This window comes from Melospiza georgiana, chromosome Z, assembly GCF_028018845.1.
Source record: "Melospiza georgiana isolate bMelGeo1 chromosome Z, bMelGeo1.pri, whole genome shotgun sequence".
Classification (NCBI taxonomy): domain Eukaryota; kingdom Metazoa; phylum Chordata; class Aves; order Passeriformes; family Passerellidae; genus Melospiza; species Melospiza georgiana.
Window position 1 is genome coordinate 31,757,196 of NC_080465.1, and position 15,304 is coordinate 31,772,499.

Genomic DNA, 15,304 nt, shown 5'->3' on the forward strand with positions numbered 1-15,304 from the left:
AAAGAGGGCAGTGTTTAAGGTGAAGTGTGTGTTTTTCTGTCTTGTCCTATATCCTTAAAATTTTCATTTGCTTGTTGTTAGTAGGGTATTTGCTAACACCATGGAAGCAAAATTATTTACGTCCAGATGTTTCTAGAAAAATCTTACCCATTAGTAAACATACTAAAGGCATTCATCCAGATTTCAGTATTAACTGTTACTCAGAAATTTATATTACATAGGCAGCTTGAGAATTGTGAAGAGAGCTGGACAGACAGCCATCTCTAAGTGTGCAGCATCAAAAAATCTCATTCAATAAATTTATCAATTTTTCTTTCCTCAGTTTGTAATTCGCTCCCATTTCTAGTTATCTTCTGAATAATTTTTTGCAATCCCACTGATTTCACACAGTTCATTTCTGAATGTGACTCAACAGAAAAAGCATGCCAGGGTCCAAATTTCCTGTTTATTCTTGATTTTGTGTCTAGTAGATACCAAAAAATATGTACTTGTACACTGAAATACCCTGACAAATCAACCCAAAAGTGCCCCCAGAATACCAAACCAAACCAAATCATCAGAAACCTGGGAAAAAATCTTAGTCATGCTTTTATGGGTTTTGTGTCTGATAGGTTTTCCAGATCAGATCGAGCTTTGTAAGCCTGTCAAGATACTTTTCCTCTAATGCTTCTCTGCCACTTCTGCAGGCCACATTGAGCCATTGTTTGCTGGCCAGTTGCTCCAGTTATGCCCAGTTATGTGCTATGTTCTAAAATCTTTAACAGCTGCAGCTACATGGAACTAAACAAATAATCATGTGTCAGTTTGGGACATAAAATAGGCTGTAATCCAGGCAGCTCTTCCTTAGTTGCAATGAGCTGTTCAGGAGTGGGAAGAAAGAAACATGTAAAGCACTTTAATTTGCTGCTAAGGTCAAAAGGCACACACTAATTAGTTTAGTTAGTGAAGTTCCCCAGCATTTTCATTGCTGTGGTAGTTGCTCATGTCTTCTACACATATACAATCACACCCAGTGCAAATAAGACAGCATTTACATGTAGGTTGAACCAAATGATTATAAATGAATTGACGGATGTCTCCTGGGATTGGACATAAAGGTCTTGTAAACTGAAAATTTTATAAACAAACAGCTGTTGGGAAAATACCATTATGCTGTAATAGCTGCTATTAAAATCCATTAGCAATCTTGATGGCCTGTTTGAATTTGATGCATCATTTGCTCTGACAGCCTTTCTTACTAAAGAATTTTGTAAAATATATGTAGATTATGAAAGACAGTAATAATAGACTAGGAGATTAACACTGAGTACACTTTTTACTTCTGTGTGCCAATCAAGCTTTGAAGAATGCTGTGTATCCTTGAATTTAGATGTCAGCAGAGAAACAGGAGCACATTAACCTGAACAGATGCAAAGCTTTCTCCATCACTGTGGGAGAAATACACAGCTCTGCAGAGATGAAGTATTTCCAGATTAGAAACCATGTTTCAGGCAACAAAATAAATCTCCAGTGCTTTCTAAGAGTTTGTGTGCTCTCCTAATTGATGCCAAACTGTCATTCTCCTGCTCACAGATCCATACACCACAGCGGATACCAGCTGCCATAGGGGTAGGTATGGCCTGTAGATCATGCTGCTACTAAAATTAGTCGGACTTCTAATGAGATTTTGAAAAATATGTATGCCAAGAACTATCTGAAAAGTCTCCTCTTTTAAGAACAGTTCAAGTGTCAGGGGTACAGCTAAACTGTCCCTTCAGAACCAGGTATGAGAACACAGGGAATGACCTGTCGGTGACTGTAGACAGAAGCAGAGATTGACTTAGCTTGTTCGTGGATGCTGCAAGGGCACCATCTGGTGGGTGAAAAAGGAAGATCAAATCAGGTCTAAATGTCTTTTAATCAAGATTTCTTCTCTGCTCCCTTCATTGATAATGCTCATACTCAGATTGCGTAATACTTGCTATTGTACATATTTGCTTTCCTGTTTCTTCCTCTACCTTGTATTTTTCAATGTTTACTCAATGAACTCTACCTAACAGAGAACTCTCTACGGGTATTATTCTGGTATAAACTCATGAGCCAAATTAATGGGTACCCTGTTTTTGTCCTTCTCCTTATATCTGTTCTCAATTCCTTTATTGTATCCTCTCTGTCTTCCCTGATACCTGTGAGCAGTTGTTTGCTAAAAGATCTGGCAAAGAATTCTGTATCTTGTACTCTTTCCTGTTGTTACTCTCCCTCTTCTTCCTGGTGGATGCATAGTGGTGAAGGTAAACCACACATTACATGTAAAAAGATTATTCTCGTGAAGAATACAGCAGGACTATGGTCAGTTCCTTTTCTTTAACGGAGAAACATCAGCGCTTGTGATTCGCGATAAAGAGAGGTTAAGTCCATGACTTTTATGTTCTTTTAGGTCTGGACCATTGTGTCCATCCAACCAATTTGGATGTTTTAAGTTATGTCTTTTTTAAGCGTTATGATACTGGTATGTTCCCTTAGGGAGCTGTAGGTCTGTGTTACTGCTGTTTACTCTTAACACAATTGCAAGGGACTAAAACTATATTAATGTAGCAGATACACTATTAAATGATGCACTCTCTTAGTGTTGTTAGAAGAGCCTTTTCCTTATTACTTAGCATCTACTACATGGTCCTGATAATATGTTATTGCTGAGAAGTACCTACTAGTGTGTTAGAAAGATGATTCAGTCTCAATGAGTGATTGCAGTCATGATGCAGAGAGTAAGCACGTGTTTAGTCTTGGCTCAAGATTTAAGTTAATGGAAGAAGGCTGTAATGGTGCGAGCAGAGCCAGTTGTGCTAGCTGGAGTCACTAGTGCACATGGTGTGATTGCCAGTAAGTTGGTAAAACCCATTTGAGACTTGTGTTATGCTGCAGGGGCGGTCCTGATACAGCTGAAGATTATGGAAATTAATTGACCTGGCTGCTGAACGTATTGGAACAAAATGATTTGGCATGCCACTTTTCCTGTAATATTAAATCTTAAAGCACATTTTTGTTTACTGACCCAAACAAAATCCCCGTGTTATTGTTCATTGGCAAAAAAACCTTTTTATTTTTTGACAAACTCCTAGTCATAAAATTCCTTTTAAACATTGAGTATTTCATGTAAGTATCAAGTAGAACTAGAACAATATGAAATGTATTCCAGTTATTTTGGGTGATTGTTTAACTGGATTTACATGCCAGAATCCCCAAAGCAGTCTTGTGTCTCTGAGTAGTTACTTCAGGTAAATTTTAGGGTACTCTTTTGCTTTGCATCTCATTTTTCACTTCTGTTTATCTAGTGAGAGAGCAAAGAATACCTTCCTGAAGGATACAACCTGAAGAAAACATCTATGTTGGAGAACTTGGTTCTGTAGTTCCAAAAGCAGCCTTACTGAAAGCTTGTACTTGGTTCTCAGGAAATAGAACCATCTCAGTAGCAAAGCTGTCCTCTTAGTTACTGTAAAACAGAGACAAGCGTGCCACAGCTAACTTCAGCCTTGGGTAAACAAGTGTGAGTCGCCTGGCAGGCATCAACAAAAAACTTTGTTTTATCCTGTTTTGCTTCTGTTGGTAATGACTGTTTTCTCTTCTGAAGGAGCTGACTGTTTAACAAACGAGTTGCTAAAGGCATTTTGTTTGCATAACTGTAAGTGCTTATTAGAAGAATCCATAGGAAACTTAAATTAATTAGAAGAAACTGAATTGCTACTCTTATTTGTCTGGAAATTTTTGGGGGTGGAAAAGTTTGGTGCACAGCCTTTGACCATCTCTGTTCAATTTCTAGTTCCTAGTTAGTCTCACTGCAGATGAGGCTAAAGCCAATTGCATTGGGAATACATTGATCCTTGTTTGTTCATGTATTTTGGAGGAAGGTGTTCAGCTTCCCACAGCAGGGAGATAAACTGAATGAAGAATTCTTTTTTGTCTTCAGTTGTATTCCAGACAGTTGTTCCATATTGACACTATGGGTGGTCAACCAAAGTGCCAGTGATTTAGTATACAGTGCAAAAGTGATTTAATCAAAATAATTGAAAATGCATTTCTAAATTAAATTTTTAGCAGGGAACTTTTACTTCCAAGAAGGGTCTTTTGCTAAATTTGAGTTCCTATGCAATATTATGAATATCACCACGGATATGATTGGGAGAATTCTTACGTGCGGCATGTGCCAAATCCTGTGAAGTCAGTGAGAGGATTTCCATTAACTTTTAGTTTGTGAAATTCTGAATAGGCCTTTTTGTTCAGGCTTGCAAATTGAACATCTAAAGATAATAATTACTGTTTGAATTTTCGCATATGAAGGGAAACTGTTTTTCAAAATGTGGATCTGTGGTGCAGAAAGGGAACATTTGTTGTGAACCAAAGGATAAATGTATAAAAAAGACTGAAATGTAATTAAAGAGCATTGTACCTCAGTGTGAAACTGTATTTTGCATCTAGAGATATTTGGGGTAATAGGAAGGAGAAGTTGAAAGTGGGAACAAGAGTGTTCATGACAAGTAATAGCAAAAGCAAAAATTATGTAAGTCAAGAATTTTCAGCACTGGAGGAAGAAAACCTGTAGGAGAAAATAGTATTTTGGAGTCAAGAGCATTAATGAAAGAAGTAAATTTTTTGAGAAAAATTATTTGCAGTCAAAAGACTGTGAGGAATCAAACAGCTGCTTTAGAAAGGCAAAGATGTAGCTAGATGAAAAAGAAAACTTCACCGACTACTGAAATTTGATGAAACAATCAAAAAATTACATATTAACAACTTAGAATATATTAGAAGTGATGTAACTGAATTCTGCACAAATGGCTCTTTAGATGTGTTATCAGCTGATTTTTTAACATTTTCTATCAATTATCTTGCAGCATCATTTTCTTGTCTATATATATGGAGTGAAATGGCTTTAATAGTTACATAACTATGGTTTATTCCTGAAGTAACATTATGAGTTGACAAGGGAAAAAACAGGTAAAAAGTAAAAGGAAAAGCTAAAATTGCAATGTAACTTTGAATGGCTATGTTGGTGTGTCAGGAACACTGTCTTTCCCCGGAGATTTTGTCATTTTGCCTTAGTTTTTTTACTGATAAACGAATAATTTTGCAATCAATACCATTCCTGTCCAGAGGCTATTAGTAATGAGAGATAATGTCATCCCATGAAAATATTTTCACAATTTCTTCTTATTTTGAATGTTTTACCTGAAAGTTTTTGAGTTCCTTTCAAAGGATGTCTGCTGTTTCTACAGTAATAATAGTGTTAAAAGTACTGATATTTTGTTATTAAGTGCAAGTCACACTGAATTATTTGTTTACACTCTTACACTCTGCTGGAGTGTAAGAGGTCTGCTTGTTTCCTTCTACCTTCTCTGCGCAAATGACCTCTCAGGATGGGCATATTAAGGAATTGTGTTGCTGTCAGAGCTGGTGCAATGGAATTCTCCTAGGCCATATTCCACCAACATCGGGTGGAAATATTTTGTGGCTCTTCTCTTTGGATTACAGCAGGAAGTCTGACAGCATTTTTTCTCTCTGTTACCAAAGTGGGGACGGGCCTGAATGCCGCTGTATTAGAAAGGAAGGAGAAACCCCAACTTTTCACCCTCAAAAATAGACGTCAGGAATAATGCAGCTGTATTATTTTTAAATATACTGTTGGCTGAAGACTGAGAGTTTATTTTTAGCTTGAGTTTAAATAATTTTCAAAGATTAGGAGAAAGTTCTTTCCTGTTGTGGAACATAGGATATGTATGATATCTGTAATATAGAAAGTATCAATGAATATATAATTTTTCAGTCTGTCTGCCTGTGATGGCATCCATTTATAATATTTCTATCTTCTTGCTATTGAAAGTGTTTCTAATGGTTCATCTAGTCTTGCTGTCTCAAAACAAAAGAAGTGTTCCTGAAAGCTGGAGAGAAAACACTCCTTCATCCCTCTGTAGTTGCAGTAACTGAAAAGATCTAGCACTTCTTGCCAGACAAAACTCCATGTTAAGAGAAAATCACTATAGTATAGTCTTGTCCATATTATAAAAAAAGCAAATCTCCATTTCCAGTTTAAGCTGCAAACATTAAAAGTGCACTGAAAATAGCCTGCCATCCTGCCTTGGCATTTTGTTTTTTATTATATTTTCATGAAGAATTAACATTTTGATACAACATTTGTTCATGGATTTGCAGTGGTTAAATCAATAGTTAATGAGGTTCGTCGTATAATTTGAGCTTGTAGTTTGTTTATGCTAGACCAACTTTATCCATACTCCAAACAAATTATCTCTTATAATCACCAGCCTGAAGATAAATCTCTAAATGTTTTTCTGATGATAGTGCTGTGGTTGGCAGGTGTTAGAAGTGCCTCCCAGGGACAAAGATTGAAGATGGGCTTGTTCTCACAAATCCTTCAGGCGAGGTTGTTTAGCTTTCTATCCTGTCATCTGCAGACGAGCCTTGTATGGTGCCCTGCTAATGAAATCTAATAGGCAAAGGTCATATATCTTTATGAAGAAAAATGCAAAGCTGGTGAGTGATGAATGTGCTTCATGGGGTTCAATGGACGATGCGTAGCAATAAAATCCATGTGCTTCAAATGGCTTGGCATATCTCTATCTTTTGTGCCTTAACTACTTTTTATAACAATTCTCATTACTAGGAATGGGAATAAATAAATACAAAAACAGTTGAATATGCATGCAAAGTTGTCTGTGTAATTAAAGAAATAGGTGGGGGTAATTAGTTTTCAGTATTCATAGCCTAATGAGGGAGATGGCTCACATAATAGTACACAGCAGTATTATATTTAAATTTGAAAGCTTTACTGAGTAGCAATAGAAGCATACTAGCTGGCATGAAGATGTGAAGATTTAGGTAGAGTCTTACATCAGTTATAAATCAAAAATGCTTTTGTCAAATGTCAAAACATAATATTAAAAATGTGGGGCAGTACAAACAAAATGTGTTGGTATAAAATTGCAGCTAGAAGTACTAAATAATGCAAGTTAGTGCCTTTAAGAAATTGCTAATCTGAAGTTAGAAGGAATCAAATAAACCAGATATTGTTGAATCACTGCTGTTTTTTAAGAAGTTACCAGTTCATTTGCTATAGTTACACTGCTGAGCTAAGAGACAGTTCAATAAATCAACTCAGGCTTGATGGATTTTACAAACCATTGCAATGAGCGCGTGAAAGAGGAAAGAAATCTCTTAGTATTCCCTCCTTGACAAAAGGATATGCAAAGAGCCTGAATGGATGAATGGTTGATTAATTTTGCCAGAAATTTTCTTGACAGCCAGAAATGTGTTTTTGCATTATCATGTTTGCATGGGGATTATTTTGTAAGGTATGAATTATTATGTATAACCTTACACCTGAGACTTAGCTGGTTAAAAGAGACAGCTCCTGGTCAGTATATGTATAGTTGTGATGTTTCTTATATTTTAATTCATCACTCTGTCTATTCAGCCTTTTGCTTGTTACCCCTTGCTAATCAGTCAACAGTGAAATCAAATATTGTATGTGACTAAATGAACCTTGTAACTGAAGTGATAGGTTGTGTCTTTTTCAGTATTTTTTAATTGATTTACAAGCTATGGAAAAATAAGATGCAAGTTCTTAACCTAGAATCAGAAAACAGAATAATATAAAGGAGAATAAAAAGTGTATTGCAGGCTATGTCCACATAGCTTATTGATCAATAAAAAATAATGCTTCTTTTTCTCCTCTAAATTTTTGAGGCAAATAATTATTAGATTGTATAAACTATGCTATACTTCAATGTGGAGATATTTAATTTTGTACATATTTCGTGCATATTTTCTGTGAGGAGTCCTTGCTTATAAATATGGTGCATAAGCAGTTGCCTTTACTTTTAGGCTTTGTATACTTGTGGTTTAAAAATAAAAGACTTTCCTCTCCATGTACTTTCACCAAAAAAAAAAAAAAAAAAACCCAAAAAAAAACCCAAAAACAAAACATATTTACTTCAACCTTTAAAATTATCTGGAGGGAGTACATTTCTCTATACTTATGTAGTTGGACCAGAAGTCATACTGCTATGATTGTAAGTTTTCTAATTGGTCCCTTCACTTGTTTTACAGAGGTAGAGTTTTAAAGACAGACTGAAAAGGGGGTGTCATTTAAGCTGTTAAACTTGAAAATTGCTTCTATATATTTTAATTTACTTTGCATTTTTAGCAAGTCCAAACTACTTACCCTTTAACTACCAGAAAACTGGAAGCTTTATCTTTATCAGTCACGGTTTTCCTATTACAGAAAACATCCACTAACAATGAGACAAATTACAAGCACTTTGAATTTCTTCCTTTAGAGATTGAAATAAATGAGTACTTTCATCTCTACACGAGACTGCTTGATGTACTTTGATATTCTCTGACTCCTGTACTGCTGCAAAACTTTTTTTCTTCCAGATAATGAGGTCCCAGCACTCTAATACTATGATTAGATACACAGGAGTGTGCAGGCTGTTACCTCTGTTTGTTAATGTCTTTAGGCCAGGGCACTCAATGTTTATGTTGTGCAGTAGTGGCAGTGCCTTAGCAGGGCTTCATCTCCAGCCCTTCTGAGCTGCCACGTATTTTGAGTACGTGTGCACAAACCCCACTGACGCCGGGGAGCATTTTTCACTGTTGTATTTCATACTTGGTTTTACACCTCAGCACTTATGGGGGGCTGCCTTGCTTATGGATAAGAAATTTTGTTCCTTAGGTGGGTGGCAGTGATAGACACTGAAGGTAGGTATTCCAACTCTAGGAAGAATGTTTTAAGCCAAATGGGCCGTGATGATATCCTTATGTTACATGTATATCAGAATGTATTTTAGGATACATGAAGATGCTGTACCCCAGGTGCTAAATTCAGAGTTGTCTCAGCTAGTTCTGTAAATGAGGAATAATGAAAGTGCAGTTTGGCAGTACACCTGAGCAAAATTTTTCTACCTCAGGTTTTATGAATGAATTGAGATTTCACAGTCTTGCCCAGAAATCATGTGCAGTGCTAAATGCACAAAACCCATGTGAGTCTTTGTAAGTTCTACTTAAACACAGGTTAAAATGGACAAGCCTGAATTTGAATATACAGAATTTGTGCCTGTATCAAGTGGAAGTAAAACCTGTTTAGCTGCAATCTGAATTCATAAAGAATGGATCTTTGCTAGGATACTATGATGAAATGCACCAATGCTGTAGAAAAGACACTCTTTCCATTATGAACCTGTCTAAACATACTTTAATTGAACAAAGCTTACTATTTATTTTTTTTTTTATTAAAGAGGAATTCCTATTTTTTCTTTGCTTTCTTTTTTTCTTTTTTTTTTTTTTATTACTCTGCATTTAATGAAACAGACTGTAAAAACACAGCCATCATCAGTATTAAGGGATGTGAGTGCTAAACAGGCACTCATTGCATTATTCAATGTGAGCTTTCCACAATGCTATAGTATTTCCAGTTCAAATTCATTCCAACTTAAGTTTGGAATACCTAAAGGTGAATGTGTCACTTGGGTAGTCAGTCATAGAGCAAGATAACAAGGCTCAAAGATGCCCATTCTTCTACTCTTCAGTTTAGGACCTAAGACCTTTTTTGGCTTTGGAAACTGTTGTCACAAGGAAAGCAGATTTTGCTGCTATTTTTGTTCTTTCCAGAAGATTGTGCAGAAGAGCTGCTATTTGGTACATCGAAATGCATGATAGAAAAATACAGTCTTTCCTTACAGAGAAGGTAGGGATTTTTAATAGAGCATTTTTACCAGCGGTGTTGATAGAAGAAAAAAAGAGATAAAACAAAAAATATGCTTGTTTGTCTTTCTGGAGTGTGGTACACGTCATACTGTTTATACTGTTCTTTCAGTTTTTACTGACCTTTACCTGAAAACCTTATGAAAAACAGAGTATTTTTCTGCACTCTTTTGTCTTTCTTTTAAATTTTTTTTTTAAAAAGGAGGGGGCTTCTAGTAATTAGCTGGATTTACAACAAATGGCACACAGCCTGTTAGCTCTGCGTGTGTGCTGTATCTTTGGTGTTTACCCTATTATATTGCAATTTAAGTATGTCATAAAGTTTTATCAGTGATCACATAGAAATAAACTGGAATGCAGAAGTCCCGACCATGAAATATTAAGAGAATGCAGTAGCAGTATGTATGACTTCTGTATTGTGATAATTGCATGAGTTGTGAAAATTGTAATGGGATACGATATTCCTCATTTATATTTTGTGATGGTTGGGTATTTTTAGCAAATGAGTTGTCAGCAGAAAGGCTTCATTAGACTCATCAGGGTATCTGCCCATGAATAACGAATCCCAAACTGTACTGACAGTTTCCTTGAGCCAAAATGATGGAGCACCTCTGACAAAAGCCATATTGTGCTCCCCATGTGAGAAGTGTGAAGAACAAAAGAGACAGTTTGTTCTTAATTTGGTCAGGTTAATATTGACACAGTTAGCTTAGAAGAGTCAGAAGTGTGTGTAATGTACACTTGCAGTGATCACTTGGGTAATTGGCTGTTGATTTCATGAATCAGTGTTGCAAGAGACAGAGAAGTTAAGATTCTCTTCAGATATTTCTTTGATATTTTGCCTCTTTTAAAGGATCATCCATGTTTATAGTTACATTATCTGTTAAACTTAAAAAGAAATTCTTGAGAATCAAGAAGGAAAATAGAGTTTCCGAGAAAGAAATTTCCCAACAGTATAGAACTTAAATAAAATCTCAACAAAAATACACAATTACTAAATAGTTCATGTTCAAAAATCCTTCAAAAGTCTTTGGATTTCTTCAACTTTCTCATTCTGCTCATCTAACTGATACAAAAATATTTGTAAATTTTAGAATGCACATTATATTGCTGTGTTACAGCAGAAGCTATTTATGTGCGTTAGACAAAAGCACCGTTTTATTACGTGTTATGACACTAAATTACTCCAGTAGTTACACTGCTGTTAATTATGCAAAATATATGTACTACTAGATTCTGTTTATTTCAAGTACGTATATTTCAAGTATGCTAACAATTCTTTTTTTTTGTTTATAAGATACTTAGAGGGCATTATAACAACATTATAACAACTAACAATATTTATGTACACTGTTTTTCTGCTGTATACTATGTGAATATTACCTAATACTTCAGCCAGCACATGTTAGTACCAGAAAAGAAGAATATAAAAATGACCAGTTAACTGAGCTTTGTCATTGTTTAGCTATGTCAGTATATCTCAGGCTATACTAATTCATCAAAAGCATATTTTAAATGGATGTAAATAATTTGGGATGTACTAGCTTAACTGTTGAAATTATTTGCAGTTTTTCATTTCTGAAAGAAATTTTTCATTTTCTGTAAGCATTTGTAATAAGTTCTTGGTAATTTAGGTTATAAAATTCATAGGAGAGTCCATATATCTATCATGTCTTTCAGTATATGGCCTTTGTAGTTTTTAAGACTTGTTTGCAACTGTCATTATTTACTCGAATGTTTGAATGCCTGGGAAGGGAGTATCTGAATTTTGTTGCTGATACTACTTTAAAAGAATAAACTAACATTATTTAGGTGAGTTATCAGGAATTTTTAGATGGTTTTGAATCTGCTGTAGTTCAGATTTTTTTATTTGAATTGATTTTAATTGTTCCAGCTGCAGTTAGTAATGGGATAATTGAAGTGACTTTTCCATGCTCAAGGACATTTTGGAACTGTTTCTAATCTACCCAGTACTTGTGTCTTCAGAAGATTTTCCTGGTTTAGATATTCAAAGCTTTTTCAGAATAATTCCTCATCATAACTCTCTATTCAGATTTCACATATGAATGTCCACCAGTAAACTGGCAGCTGACTGTTGGTGCATTAATCTGTGTGAATTTCACATAAATTTCATTTTAAGGTGCTATCCAAACATCAACAGGAAACTTAATCTCTAGTTGCAGAAAGGAATCTACTTCCAAAGCATTTGACAAACAAGATTTTTCTTTTTAAGTTTAACTTGGAGGGTGATGCATTTTGTGGACACAGTTGAGTAGATTAATAAATTGTGTTTATATATTTGTAATCAAAACAGTAATTATTAGGTAAGAGACCGATGCAGGGGAACAACGTGCCAGTCTGCACATACACTTGTGCCGTGTTCATGATGAACTGCTGTTTATTCAAGGCCAGTGTAGCTTGGCAGCATCAAAAGAAGTCTTGGCTAGAAGATGCCAAAAAATTATTTTAATACAAACAGCAGAAACATAAAGGAGAACATGAAATTTCTACGTCTTTGTTGAGCACTAGTTATCAGAAGTGAGAGCTGAAAAAGGATATTTATACTTTGTGCATTATGTTCTCAGCTGAGAAAGGTGATGTATGGTTTATGTTTCAAGTCCTATCTAAGTGGGCTAGTCCAAGTATTAATGAGAATAGGAAACATAAAAGTTTACCCCCTGTGTATTTGGTGTGGGCTGTGTGTGAAATAAGACAACTTTTTTGATACAAGGAATATAAAAATACTTTGCCTCAGTTCTTACTTGCATGTGTGTGTATTTTTTTTTTTTTTTTGAGATTTGCACAATTCAAAGAGCAGGAACAAGGGGATCTGTTGGAGCAGTCTGTGGTAATTGTGTGTTGCAATAGGGTAACATCATCATGGATACATATGAAGGACTGCAAAATTAAATTAGCTTGTGAATTTTGCTTCTCAATACTATTGTTTTAATGTTTGGGTTTTTTTTAGATGAAATATTGGCATGACAAATTTCATAAAGTACTTATTTTTCTAACAAAAACCTGGGTTTTATTCAAGAAATAGCAATAGACCTGTAAAACAGAATCACAGAATTGTTGAGGTTGGAGAGGACCTCTCAAGATCATCCAGTCCAAGCTCCGTGCCACAGCAGGGTCACCGAGAGCAGGTGACACAGGAACATGTGCAGGAGGGCTTTTAATGTCTCCAGGTAGGGAGACTCCACAGCCTCCCCAGCAGCTGTTCAGTGCTCTGCCACCCTCAGTGTAAAGAAATTCTTCCTCTTGTTGAGGTGAAACTTCCTGTGTTTCAGTTTATGGCCATTGCTCCTTCTCTTGTTTCTAGGCATCACTGGAAAGAGTCTGGCACCATCCTCCTGACACCCACCTTTGAGATATTTCTATGTTTAGGTGAGATCCCCTCTCAGTCTTCTCTTCTCCAGACCAAACAATCCCAGCTCCCAGAGTGTCTCCTCATGAGAGAGAAGCTCCAGACCCCTGATCATCCTTGTGGCTCTCCACTGGACCCTCTCCAGCAGCTCCTTGTCTCCCTTGTGCTGAGGAGCCCAGAACTGGACACAGCACTCCAGGAATGGCCTCACCAGGGCTGAGTGGAGGGGGAGGATCACCTCCCTGCCCTGCTGGCCACACTCTTGCCAATGCAGCCCAGGATGACATTGGCCCTCCTGGCCACAGGGGCACTGGTGGCTCACGGGCAGCTTGTGATGCACCAGGAGTCCCAGGTCCTTTTGCACAGAGCTGCTCTGTAGGAGGTCAGCCCCAGGCTGTGCTGGCACTTGGGGCTGTTCCTGCCCAGGTGCAGGACCTGGCACTTGCCCTTGTTGAGCCTCACCAGGTTTCTCTCTGCCCAGCCCTCCAGCTGATCAAGGTCCCATTGAATGGCAGCAGAGCTTTCAGGTGCATCAGCCACTGCCCCAGTTTGGAGTCACCAGCAAACCTGCTGAGGGTGCCTTTGATCCCTTCCTCCAGGTCACTGATAAACAAGTTGAGTAGGATTGGTCCCAGTACTGATCCTTTAGGAATACCACTGACTGCAGGCCTCCTGCTGGACTCTGCTGCACTGATCATGACTGTCTGAGCTCTGCTTTCAGCCAGTTCCTGATCCACCTCACTGTCCATTCCTCTAACCCACATGTCCTGAGCTTACCTCTGAGGATGTTACAGGAAAAAAAACAAAAACCCTTGCTGAAGCTGAGGTAGGCAACATCCACTGCTCTCCCATTGTTGACCCATCCTGCCATGCCATCACAGAGGTCTGTCAGATTATCTATCTATCCAATCTGGTTTGCTTTCAGCGAATCCATCCTTACTGTTCCTGTGTTCCTGATGACCTTGTCTTCTATATGCTTTTTGATGGTCTCCAGAATGATCTGTTCCATCACCTTTCCAGGAACTCAGATGAGGCAGGCTGGCTGGCTGGCTGGCTGGTAGTTTCCCAGGTCTCCGTGTCATTTTTGAAGACAAGAGTGACATTGGCCTTCCTTGAATCATCAGGCAATTCTCCCATTCTCCATGATTTTTCAGAGATGATGGAAAGCAGCAAATGGACATCTGCCAGGCTCTCTCATCACCTGTGGATGGATCCCATGAATTTAAGGTGTTAAGTCTGCCTAGCTGATCTCTAACCCAACCCTCGACTGCCAAGGGGAAGCCTTCCTTTCTCCAGCCTTCCTCTGTTACTGCTGAGGTCTGGGACTCTTGAGGGCTGGTCTCAACAGTAAAGACAAGCAAAGAAGACATTCAGTAATTTTACCTTCTCTGTGTCTTCCATCACCAGAACATCCATCTGATTCTGCAGCAGCCCTGCATTTTGCCTAATCTTTCTTTTGCTGCTGATAAAATCATAGAAGCCATTATTGCTGTCCTTGATGTCCCTTGCCAGACTCAGTTGCAAGTGGGTCGTGGCTTTCCTTGTTGTATCCCTGCAACTCGATGTTCCCGGAGTCCTTCCGTGTGTGGCCTGTCCCTTCTTCCATGTTGCATATATTTCTTTGTTGAGTCTGAGTCTTAGTGGAAGTTCCATGCTCATCCATGCGAGTCACCTACTCCCTTTGCCCAGTTTCTTTATCATGGGTATACACTAGAGCTTGGAGTGCTTTTAATCAATGTTGCAAAACCAGGTAGCAGGAAGAAGTAAGAATTATGTTTCACCAGCAGATTAGGAAGGCAAAACCTGCATTTAGTATGCTAGTGTTCTTCCATTACTGTGCTATGGGACTGGTTCTTGATTTTTATTAGGTACATGGTTGTTTTGATGAGTGAAATGGATTTTTCTTGCTTGTTAGACCTGCTCATGCTTTTTAACATTTACAGCTATTTTTACAACATATTTGGATGAAAAGAACCAGAAAAGTTGCTGACATTTCTTTTAATTTTTTAATGTTTTTCAGGACTGCATATTACACAGGAGTCTCATTGGTGATCTGAAAGCATTCATAGATAAATACGGGTTTGATGTACTTGTCATTTTGGCCAACTGCTTGTCGGATCAGAAGCAAACAAAACAACAAGTAGCAGTATACTCGGAAAATGTAGAGCTAGGCAATCAAGTAAG

At 37.4% G+C, this 15,304-nt stretch overlaps 1 protein-coding gene across 2 annotated transcripts in view; it reads left to right on the top strand.

Moving 5' to 3' along the window:
* Nucleotides 1–15,304, top strand: part of PRUNE2 (prune homolog 2 with BCH domain) — a 102,266-nt gene that overhangs the window by 30,741 nt on the left and 56,221 nt on the right. For both annotated transcript variants that reach the window (XM_058043656.1, XM_058043655.1), the window contains exon 5: nt 15,141–15,299. In XM_058043656.1, the coding sequence (XP_057899639.1) occupies nt 15,141–15,299 (159 nt within the window). The remainder of the gene's footprint in view (nt 1–15,140; nt 15,300–15,304) is intronic.